Here is a 12575-nt window from a genome sequence, read left to right as displayed (position 1 = left end):
ATTGTATTTTACTTTTGATTGTAGATCATTAATTCCCCCATAAAGAAATTTTTTAAAATTTATGTTTCATATTTTCTCATGATTAAAAACAACCCCCCCCATATAACCGCAACAAGAAATTCCCAAGCTCTTATCATTTACTATTATTTTAATCCGGTAAGATTTTAATGTATAATAACTTGGCAGTAGTTAATCTTACTGGTAAGGAACCTGTTGGTGAAAACAGAAAGAAACACCTGAGGGTAATTACCAATCAAATGACTTAAAAAATGACGAGTGACAGCTTCCGTAATTAAACATAAAAATCTAGGATTAGCTCTTCTTTGTTATATACAGAAAAAGACATAGCTATTCTTATTCAACATAAAAAACTTACATTCTAAGCCTAGTCTCTGGAATGTCTTAAGGTAACTATGGATACCAAATTTATGATTTAAAAAAATCTGGCATTTGCTCATATTTAAAAGCAAAAAATAAGTGTATTCCTGAAATATGTACATTTATTTGTTTATTTGCTAGTAGGATTATTGCTTGTGTTCAGTGCCTGCATGACTCCACTGTTCCTAATGTCCATTTATTTTCTTTTATCTTTTGATAAAAAGTGAGAAAGGAGAGAGAGAATAAGAACACACTGAATGCAGCACTGCTTTACTGCTTGTGAAACTTCCCTAGCAGGTAGGCACTGACAGCTTTTTTGAGATTTTTCTCAGTGTTGTATCATTTACATTCTTCTGTAGGGGGAGACTTGCTACCATTCTGCCCTGTCCTCACTGAGTCACTAGAAGTAATGATGCAAAATGCCCGTTTTCACCCCCACTCAATTACCCTAGTATGTCCGGTCTTGGAAGCCTCCACTGAGCTGGAAGCCTAAAGAAGGCAGGAAAGGTACCTGGAACTTATTCCTGAATACTCTCACTTAGACAATCTCTGCTTGGCCTGGCCCTTGGAAGGTGCTAAGAAAAGAGGTTAATGAAGGAAAGAATAAAATCCACAAGCTGGGAGTCAGGCGATAGCACAACAGGTTAAGCACACATGGCGCGAAGCGCAAGGACCTGCATAAGGATCCCGGTTCCAGCCCTCCCCCCGCCCTGGCTCCCCACCTGCAGGGGAGTCACTTCACAGGTGGTGAAGCAGGTCTGCAGGTGTCTATCTTTCTCTCCCTCTCTCTATCTTCCCCTCCTCTCTCCATTTCTCTCTGTCCTATCCAACAACGACGACATCAATAACTACAAGAATAAAAAACAAGGGCAACAAAAGGGAATAAATAAATAAATATTTTTTAAAAAACAAAAGTTGAGGAAAAGTATCCATTCATTAAAAAAAAAAATCCACAAGCAGATTTACGTAATAGCACAAAATAGTGACTTTATAATCAAGTCTGTTATAAGTACAATGATGCTTGTATTAAAAGATACCTCATACACTTGGCATATGTGTGGACATAATTAACCTTGGGATACTTTGGAATGAACTGTTTTATTACTGTTTTCTAGGCTTGCCACAATCACCATTTTCTCTGAAGTCACTAAAAATGCATGCTTTTGTATCTACTTTCTTTTTTTCCTGGCTAGCCACGGGAATGTTTGAAGCACTGAAAAATGGATTTGAACTCTATGGCCTGAGTTGAATGTGAGCCACTGCTGTATCTCAAAGCAATTGTCTCTAGTAATTGAAGAGGAAACTGAAGATGATTTTATAGATATTACTGTTCGCTGTGAAAGTATGTTTTCCTCCACATGAATTGAGATGGATAAACACTGCTTTCTAGAATAGAAGCAAAAGTTATGGGGTCCCACTATTTGTGCATTTACTATTCCATTATCTGAATGCAAACTAGGCAGACAGTTCAGATTTACAGCACAGGGCCTGTATGCCTGGGGCTCTTATCTCTCATAATAATAAACAAATCTTAATTTTAGAAAAAGGGAGAGAGAACAAGCACATCCAGTTGTCATTTTGGAGCTAGATAGGGGCATTGTCCTTACTTAATGTCCTGTGGTTGTACCCGGCCCCCAGACACACACATAGCAAAATTTATACCTTTTCATTATTATACTAAACACTCACTGTGTGTCCTTAAGTATACTAAGACTAGTACGCCTTAACATTTACACAATACCCATCCACTCTATTCAGCCAGAGATGCCAAAAGCATCATTTTTCCTATCCAAGTACTAAGCAGGCCGGACCCTGCTTAGCTTCAAGATCAGACGAGATCGGACATGTTCAGGGTGGTATGGTCGTAGACAAAAGCATCATTTCTATAGGATGTTAAAACTGTATGAGCAAACATGACTGAGGATTATCTGGATTTTAAAACTCTACTAGAGCTGGCAAATCAGCTCACTTGGACTGTGTGCTACTTTGCCATATGCAGGACCCAGGTTTGAACCCAGCCCCCATTGCATGAAGGAAGCTAAGGTGCTGTGCTCTTTCACTCTCTCTCTGCTTCTATCCAAAGAGACAATGACAACAAAAATTAAACTCACTAGTGTAGGGGAACAAAAGTTTATCACACCCCATAATATGTCTTTGATCAAAGGATTAATTTCTTAGGAGGGCCTGAGCTTTGAGAGAGAGAGATGTCTCCTAGGGAGCATCTGCTCTGTGGAGAGGGTGGGACTTAGCTCTCTCTTCTACTTGTGCTATTCCCCCCTTGGGTAAGTTTCCTATTAATTATTAATAATTATTTCCTAGTAATTATTAATAATTAATTAATTTGTCTCCCCAGTTATCTCTGGAGCTTGGTGCCAGCGTCAAGAATCCACTGCTCCTAGTGGCCCACCCTTCCTCCCTCCCTCCCTTCCTCTCTTACTTTTTGTTTTCCTGTTTTATTTGATAGAACAGAGAAATTGAGAGAAGAGGGCTAGATAGAGACAGACACCTGCAGACCTGCTTCACTGTGGAGCTCACCCCCCACCCCCGCAGGTGGGTGTACCACCACCCAGCCCCTAAGTTTCCTTACTTACAGATCTTCCCCTTCCTTTTTATTTTTCTAAATTGATTAATTAATTTTGTTATTGCCATCAGGGTTATCACTGGGGCTAAGCCCCTGTACAGCGAATCTATTCTTGGTGGCCATTTTTTTCCTTTTTTTTTATTTTCCTTGATAGGACACAGAGAAATTGAGAGAGAAGGAGAGACACTTGCAGCCTTTCTTTGCAGCTCCTGAAGCTTTCCCTCACAAGTGGGAAACAGAGACTTGAGCCTGGGTCCTTGCAGTGGTAATGTGTGCACTCTACTGTGTGCATCACCACCTGCCACCCTCAGTTTCCCCTTCACAAAGTCCTGTGTCTGAAAGCCTTTTTTTTTTTTTTTTTCCTCCTCCAGGGTTATTGCTGGGCTCGGTGCCTGCACCATGAATCCACCGCTCCTGGAGGCCATTCCCCCCCCCCTTTTGTTGCCCTTGTTGTAGCTTCGTTGTGGCTATTATTATTGCCCTTGTTGACGCAATTCGTTGTTGGATAGGACAGAGAGAAATGGAGAGAGGAGGGGAAGACAGAGAAGGGGAGAGAAAGATAGACACCTGCAGACCTGCTTCACCGCCTGTGAAGCAACTCCCCTGCAGGTGGGGAGCCAGGGGCTCGAACCGGGATCCTTACGCCGGTCCCTGAGCTTTGCGCCACATGCGCTTAACCCACTGCGCCACCGCCCGACCCCCTGAAAGCCTTTTTTTATGCTTTAAAAAATATTTATTTTATTGTTGTAGTTATTATTGATGTTGTCATTGTTGGACAGGACAGAGAGAAATGGAGAGAGGAGGGGAAGACAGAGAGGGGGAGAGAAAGACACCTACAGACCTGCTTGTGAAGCGACTCCCCAGCAGGTGGGGAGCCAGGGGCTCCAACCAGGATCCTTACACCAGTCCTTGTGTTTTGCACCACGTGCACTTAACCTACTGTGCTGAAACCTACCTGACTCCCCTGAAAGCTTTTCTAAAGCTGGTATCTAAGACCATGTGGTTACTCAGAATCCTTGGGTCTCCCCATGTGTAGGAGGGTTTCATGTCCTTAGTACATTTCTCTTCCTGTTCCTCTTATTAAACCACTTCATCCTTATTTGCCCTGCCTTGAAGAGCTTGGAAGGATACAAGGTGATGTTTTTTCACCCCCGCATCAAGAGGCAAGGACATTGAACTGCCCATATTTTGTGCCTGTGAAATTCTGTTTCAATTTGCATACTTAGTGGTGCTCATGGTGTCATTCTGCCAAGTACAAGTATGTAAAACTGAGAATTGTAACTGAAAATGTGTCACAGTTTTATTTATTTAAGCTTTGCTTATTAATGACATAGAGAGGGAGAGAGAATCAGAGCATCACCATGGCACATGCGATCCTGGGGACTGAACTCAGGACCTCATGCTTGAGAATCAACAATTTGTCCACTGCGCCATCTCCGGGGACACAGCTTTATGATTTTTCTCTTGTGGGAATTCAGTTTCATGTGAGCACCTTAAAGTGGAAGGTAGGCTTTTTCACTTTTGCAAGTGCAGATACTCTAAGGGCTCTGGGTGAAAGATGGTTAAGATTTGGAAAGAAAACAGAAATTAGGACAGTAAAAGTGGTTTTGGACACTACTTTGATCAACATACCCATTTTCATCAGAAAAGAAATGAAATAAGGACTGTAATTTCACTAACTTAAGAAATAACTCAGAACGTTCATTTTCTTACTTCCATGTTACCCTCTTGGCTTCAGAAGGCACCCCAGCATTTGCAGTGTGATAAAACATCCATTATAATTAAAGTGTTTCCTTTTAGAGTGTTTTTCTTCTGACTTTTGTATTTTATGAGAAATGTTTCTCTTTGCATGACGACTTGGATCACACTGGAAGTTCATTTTGTAATTTTTTTTTATTAAAAAAATGTTCCAAACTCTTGTTCTTAAAATTGATTCTTCCATCAGTCCTATAAAAAGCAAGCTTTAAAATCCTGTCTTCATTAACACAGCAAGCAAAGCATTAGCAGATCAATACTCTAGAGGGGAAGGCTTGCATCTGAATAGGGGGAAATGGGCACAGCTGCTGCCTATTGATCTATGAGCAGGTGTTAGCAGTCACCAATAAATACAACCTCTGCTTGGTGAGAAAGTTGAGTCAGACACGTTTTCCTTATAATCGCTTTTTTCCCCCTGTATTTTTAATGTCTGAGTGTCCCAAAGGCCCCCCTCCTGTCCCTGTCAATTCCATTATTAATTACTTCTACTTTGGCTACACATTTTAAGTTATGCACCAGCTACCTATTCAGATGGAATATGATGCGTGGTGACGCGTGGACTTTTAACCTCTATTTGCCTCCTGACAAAAGGTGATGAATGAATGTGGTTGGTGGATGGCCAACTCCTCCAGGGGTGGTGAGTGCAGGCAGATGGTTCTGCTTTGCTGGCCCAGCCTCCCCACAAATAGTCTCCTTCCTCTAACCCCAACCTATTAGACAAGTGCTCACAGCAGTAATTTGCTCCCATTCAGAGCCAGGGATGCTGGGCCCTGGTGCCAGATTATAGAACTTTTAGAATAAATAAAACCACATCTCTGTTTATTTTTGCTTATTTATTTCCTTTGTGACCAGAGCCCCACTCGGTCCTGGCTTATGGTGGTATCAGAGATTGAACTTGGGACTTCAGAGCTTCAAGCCTGAGAGTCTTTTTTTTTTTTTTTTTTTGCATCATCATTATGTTATCTCCTTGGCCCAGAACCGTATATCTAAATATCAGCTCCACCTTTGCTGTTTGCTTGGCTTTTGGTGAGGCTTTGAATGATGAGACTCAACAGTCAGCACATGTGCTCTTCAAAGACCTTAGTTCACTTGACTGAAGTTATTGTACAGATGATGGGGTTATTACTAAACACACAGCAACTACCATAACCCTGACTGCAGTCTTCGACATAACAGAGGTGCCAAAAAAAAACAATGGACACAAAGTATCAACGTTAAAAACAGTTTGCAGAAAATCGTATGTTAGAAAACGTCTTTCCAAGCACATTCTGTGAAGGAGGCCCCAGTGTTTCAACTGTCACTTGTCCTTCCAGGTCTGCCTGATTTCACTTTTGATTCTGGAATATTCCAGATAATATCGAGATCTGGGTGCACTACTAAATACCAGGTGCAAGTTAATAATTTTACCATAAATTCATGTAGTCTGGGGTTTCAATTAGATTTACTTCACTGTAGGGTCCTGACTTAAAGCTTTTCCAACACACTGCTCACTGACTGTTCAGTGACAATTTGGGGCCTGGAGTCAAGACTTGGATTCCAGGGAAAATATGATTCATCCAAATTAATTTATCCATAAGTTGTGAAAGGGAAGTGTAGAAAAATATGTTTCAGTTTCAGATTACCTCATTAATTCTGAAGAGGATAACAGAAGAAAGTGGCAGGACACAAGGTCATGAATTACATATTCTTTACACAACAGGCACTGAGTTAAAATTTAAAAAATGAATTAAAACCCAATATGCCTTTCTCCCTTTTTTTCTGATTTTTCAGATTTTTTTTTTCTTCCTACCACATGATGGTGAAATATATTTTGACTCAGTGTGGAGAACAAAGGTAATTTTTAAAAAGCCACTCAAAGTTCTAGGCATGGACCCGAGTGAGGACTGTCTTGCTCTGGCAAGACTTGCTGCCATTCATGGGAGAGAAGGGAGGGGTGTTTAGAGCAGGACTGCTGAGCTCTGCTATCTGAGACAGACCGCTGCTACTCACTTTGAGGTACTCTTTCTTAACACTGCTTTCATGAGCAAGGCAGTCTCTTGTGCAAAACAATTAATGCTTCTACATGGCAAATTGTACAGCTGTTAGAACAGACAAAACAACAGTATTTCCATGTGGCAGAATTTCCCACCTAGGTAATGCAGTGCACAAGCTCCTTCGAACGTTACCAAGTATCACTCGCAGAAGTTTCTGTACAATGTAAGTAAGTGCTCACTACTAACCAATGGATAAAGATGGCATGTATGCACACAATAGAGTACAATTCAGCAATAAAAAAGGAGACAGACCCTGCCACTGTCAACATGGATAGACCTGGAGAGTATTCTGCTTAATGAAACTAAATGTGAACTAAATAAAACAACAAATAAACTTTTGGGCTGTTCGGCTGATTAGTGGTTACCAGAAGGGAGGGGTAGGGATGGGTCTGTCAGGACACAGGGGACATGGTATGCTAAAGACAGAAAAGGACTTTCAGTGGTGCACATGCTGCTTTTCATGTACATTTTGTAGTGGTGCATACCTGAAACCTATCACAGTGTGATGTTAATTAAATTAAAAACAGCTTCTGAAGGGCTGGCAAACAGCACACCTGGACAGTGCATCTGCTTTGCCACGAGTGTGGACCACTCATGTCAGAGCCTGGGGTCCTACCACACTGGAGGAAGCGTCAGTGCTGTGGTATCTTTCCTTCTCTTCCTCTGTCTTTCCTTTCTTTTCTCTCTTTAAAGACTTATTAATGAATTAAATAAATCAGTAATGAATTAGATAAATTAATAATTAATTAAATGAGAAACAGAGCACCACACCAACACAGGCAACACCAGGGATCTAATTCAGGACATCATGCTTGAGAGTTCCACTGCACACCCCCCCCCCCAAGCTGCTGTCTCTTTCTATCTGAGAAAGTCAGTCAGCATGGAGTACTGAACAATAACAACAACAACAAAAAAGCTCAGCTGGCCAATTAATCTGGGAGACACAGAAATTACACATATAATACAACCCATCTGAGAAATTTAAATTAGGATCTTCAGTGTGCTTATGCATCGATTCTCACTGCCACCTGCTACCCCTCCATCCGTTTCAATATCACTTTCTGGAGGGAATGTTAATTTGTACAATTTTTGTTGTCACAGGAAGGGGACATCTCAAGATGCACTGCCTTTCTCAAACTTCTTGACTCTGGAAACTTATCTTAGAAAAAAAAACATCTTTGGAATGTGTGTTCTGTGGGACACATTTTGGGGAACACTGAAATTTATTTCTCCTGTGACATCAAGCTAGATAGCACACTTGAATCTAGATGTAAGTCCCCGGGGCCCAGAGGGCTCTAACAGCCCTGTCATTTCTGCAGAGTTAGGAATGCTGGTGTGACACACAAAGACAGGCTGGGGGAATATCAAGGGAAGGTCAGTCTAATGTGGGCCAGAAAGAGAAACATAAAGCTTTCTCCAGAGCATTTGTTTCCATACTTTAAAATGCACAATGAAATGCTGCCTTTTCATTAAAAACAAACAAACAAAGAACTTTTGTAACTAGGGTAATCACTGGTGACTCTGTGCCTGCATGACTGTACCGTTTCTGGTAGGTTCTTTACTTTCCTCCTCCTCTTTCCTCTCCTCTCTTCTCCTCTCCTTTCCCTTTTGCTACCAGCATTGCTGAGGCTCAATGCCTGCAGGGTGGTACACTGTTCCCAGCAGCCACCCCCCCCACATACTTTTCTTCTTTCTAATAGAGATAGAAAAAAAAGATATGAAGAGGGAGAAGACACTTGTAGCACTGCCCCACTGCTTGTGAAACTTCCCCCCCTGTAGATGGGGACTGGGGGTTTGAACCCTAACCCTCATACATGGTAGTGTTTGCCCTCTACTGGGTGTGCCACTGCCCTTATCCATCTTGTCCTGACTTTTCTATTTTTTTCAAGACAGAGGCTGAGAAACAGAGAGGGAGAGAAGACAGAGAGAGAGATACCACAGCACCACCCCACCACTTATGAAGCTTCCCCTGTGCAGGTATCCTTGAACATGGCAAAGCTTGCACTCTACCAGGTGGGCTATCTCCCACCCACCTGATATGCTACCCTCTCCAAACCTCTGCACCAACTCAACTGCAAGAGCATTAGATCTAACAACCCTGGGAAAATCGGGGAAAGTGAGGTCGAGCCAACAAGGAAAGAGCTGTGGTTCCCTCTGCAGCTCGCCCGCTAGCCCAGGGATGCTGCTGGCAGTGTGGCTGTTTGCTTACACGATCATAGCAAGGGCTGAAATGATGCAGCCGTGACTCTCCTGAAGTCCTGTCTGCAGAAGAATGTGGGCTGGAGTCCTAACACTTGTGCAAAATGAGGCTTGAGATTATCCAGCCTGCAGATATGTTCCTTCATGCTATCAAGCACTCTGTGACACTGTGATCACACATTCGAGACTCATGAGGCCAGTCCTTCCCTGGACAGCCAGGAAGAGACTTGAGTGCTGGCTGCAGTGGTGAGTTCAGGAGCCTGAGTCTGGCTCACCAGGGCGGTGACTGCAGGTGTTCAGAACCCCGGGCAAGACAATCACCAAGATCAATGCAGGGCTCAGGCACTGGCTTTGGGGTTTTCTAGAGAAGTCTCCTTTATTCCTTTGATTAACGAATCACAAGTACAATGTGTTTCAAAACATTCCCTGCTGTCTGCCCACCACTGCTCGCTCCCAACCTGTATTCAGAGTATAGCTGAGCAGTGGAGAAGCAAGCTGAGCAGGCTAGGGCTGGGCATCTCGCTGGGGGCTTCTTGGCCTCTTCATCCCAATGGTTTTCCTGAAAGACTGAAACCATCTTGACTTTTGGCACCAGGGGGGCTATTGGCAATGTGAGCTTGAGAGTCTGGGCAGCGTCAGGCGACCGATGACTCCAAAGCACTGGCAGTTCTATTCAGGGCAGTGTTACATGCACACTTCTCTACTTAGTCCTCTCATGGCCAGATTCAACCTTCCCTGTCCATAGAGCTGGGAGCAGCTGGTGAGCCACCACCCCTAGTGTGACAGCCTCAGACCCTCAGCCATGGGAACAGGCTTAGGGGGAGAGAGAGCTCCAGGACTGGAGGAATGGAAAACAGGCAACCTGATATCAGGAGTGGCTTCGAGTCAGCCTGCTCCTGATTTGCCACAGTGCTCTGCTACAATTACAGTCTGAACAGGAGGCAGAGAGGCAGGAGGGGAGCAGGGAATAACCACCCAGCTTGGGTGAAATCAGCAGTGAATCAGTTCTACGTAGGAAACATGAGAAGAGGTCCCTGGACCCTTGACTGGAAGGAAGGCCAGCCCTACACTCCTGCATGTTGCAGGGATTGTTTTTAGCTTTTTCTTTCCTTGTCACCAAAACCTCACTCTTCATTCTAGACAGCACCAATGTCAACAGTCATGAAATTAAAGAAAGATGGATTTAGGAATTGGGTTAAAAGGGAAGAGAAGCAACTGTGTATCATCAAAGGCTCCAGAGAGGTGGTGGACTTTGCTAAGTCTACTCTCAGATGCTCCAAATCACCAGGCACACTCAGCCTACCAGGCCTGCCCAGCCCACCAGGGACCACAACCAGCACGCTATCCACATCCCCCTCAGACCCTTACCCCTAAAACATACATCTCACTGTACAGTCTCTTAAGAGGTAAATGCACATTACCTCTGTACATTTTATGACTGAAAGAAAAATAATAAGCCTGAGTTCTAATTCTCATGCTGGAAAACCTACTGTCACAGACCTCAGCCCTTGGCAGCCACCAGGGCATCTTCCTCTCACTTTTTTTCTAGAACCTGCTTTGAGGAAAGGACCACAGCTGAAGAAGGGTAGGGGCACTGGGAGCAGCAGGTGGTCAGAGGATAGGGTCTTTGAGAAGCTCTAATGCTAGATTCCAGGCTCAGGAAGAATGAAACCAGGCAGTCATGGAGTACTTCAGCCATAGTGGGGTAGGGATGCAATGGAAATCTTGTTAGGCTGTTAGTGCCACCTCACTCAGGCCAAGAGGATGGCTGAGTGCCTTCTGGGAATTACCTTGTATAATACTGAGATTGGAAACCTGACTTTGGTCATAGGAGCCTGCGAGCAGCAAGCCTGGCCATGAAAGTGCTTTGGGTCTCTTACTATAAGGGTTCAAACTTAGATCCCCACTGGCTTCTGGCCATTGCAAACAGGGCTCTCTGCACTGGCGAGGTGGCTTGCAGCCCCTCTCTTTTGTCAAGGAGAAGTGCACCCTAGCTCTTGACCAAAGTGTGCCTTGTAGGGGTACACACATGGTACCAGGCTGCTGCGTTTCAGAACACTGCTTGAACACTGGATAGCAACTAGATTCAGAAAATGAAGCAAAACAGAAAGAAAACTACACTAGGCTGGCAGCCAGAGCTCAGTTCTAAGAGGTAACCTCACAGGTCCCCTTTCCAACACAAATAGTCAAAGATGCCCTGGGACTTCTCACTGAGCCTTCAGCTTCCTCCAGGCACCCTAGACATAAAAGGGGTAGGGGTGGTGACTAGGAGGTGTGCTAGCCACTTCCCCTGGTGGGGTTTTTGGTAATAGAAGGCAAAAGACGGGGGTGAGGGGTGCAGTGGTGTCCGGGGGTGAAGTTTGACAGGAACCTGTTATAGAAAGTTAGGGTCATGCACAATCCAGACCCGGGTACAGAGGCTGCCAGGTATGGTATGGAAAGCCTACTTGACTAAGACAGGGTGCGAGGACCAAAGGCTACTTCTGTTGTGGGTGCTGTCCTCCTCATGCCTCTTGCAGTCTCCTCTCCAGCTGTAGTGGAAGGATGAGGAAAAATTCTGAATCTGCCTCTGGGTTACTGCTGAGCAGAAGCCTAAGCTCAGGAGGGCAAGGCATGCTCAGGACTGCCTCTCAGGGAAGGGCCATTGTCACAGCCATGGCTCAGGTGGCCTGTCCTACTACTGCTCCAAACACAAGTTCCCATCAGAGGGAGGGAGGGAGGGAAGGAGGAAAGGATGGAGAGAGAGAGAGAGAGAGAGAGAGGGAGAAAAGCAGCATGAAGAAAAGAACCCACAGGGCTGGAGATTTCACCAGTGCTATGGCCCCTGCTGTGTGACTCTGGGGCTGGAACCTGGGGCCAAGTGTATGCCCAGGCAGCGCCCTACCTGGTGAGCTAGGCCTCCAGTCCTTGGAGCAAATCTTATCAGGGAGACAAGCCGGCACACATGCCATTCACTTCCTACATGGAGATCTACAGCTATGGACTTTGAACAACTGGAGGAAGGACTTGGGGAGGACAGGAGGAAGCTGTTTTGTAGCCTCTCGATGACATTAGCCAGGAGCAGCTCTGCCCAACACCGAGTCCAGACCTACAGTCATCGGGGAGGGGGACCTGTGGCTGGGCTGGGTGAGCCTAGCTACACCACTCCCACCTTTCACTATGTTAAGAGGCCAGTCTGCTGGAAGGCCGAGCACGAGGCAGCAGAGACCCCTCCTGGGCTCACTGCTCTTCCATCTTGCTGCTGTTCCTGAACTTCACCACCATGACTGTGATGTTGTCGGGGCAGCCCCGGTAGAACGACTGCAGCACGATGCTCTTGGCTCCGAAGTGTGGCTCATCCAGGCGTTCCTTGATAAAGCGGACGGCCTCCTCGTTGCTGAAGGCATCCCAGAGGCCGTCAGATGCCAGGATCATGAATTCAGGCTGCAGCTTGTCCAGGTCAAAGGTCAGGATGTCTGGGTCTGGGATGACCACATTGAGGTTTTTCAGTGGGTAGTCACCCAGGGAGCGAGACATGGCCAGGATCCCCTGCACCCTCCAGGAGCCATTGAAGCTGATGAAGCCACCTAGGGAGACAGACAGAGCCCGTCAGTCAGACCACTGGATACCTACAGGACTGTGGGGCCTGG

At 45.0% G+C, this 12575-nt stretch overlaps 1 protein-coding gene across 1 annotated transcript in view; it reads right to left on the bottom strand.

The window, feature by feature from the left end:
* Positions 1–4833: 4833 nt before the first annotated feature.
* The window catches only part of PPM1L (protein phosphatase, Mg2+/Mn2+ dependent 1L), a 340650-nt gene continuing 332908 nt past the window's right edge, over positions 4834–12575 (bottom strand). Inside the window, exon 4 of the mRNA XM_007518842.3 lies at positions 4834–12512. Within this exon, the coding sequence (XP_007518904.1) occupies positions 12166–12512 (347 nt within the window). The 3' untranslated portion in view covers positions 4834–12165. The remainder of the gene's footprint in view (positions 12513–12575) is intronic.

The sequence above is a fragment of the Erinaceus europaeus genome, chromosome 1 (genome assembly GCF_950295315.1).
Source record: "Erinaceus europaeus chromosome 1, mEriEur2.1, whole genome shotgun sequence".
In the NCBI taxonomy this organism is placed as follows: Eukaryota; Metazoa; Chordata; class Mammalia; order Eulipotyphla; family Erinaceidae; genus Erinaceus; species Erinaceus europaeus.
This window is presented reverse-complemented; position numbering and strand designations above follow the sequence as displayed.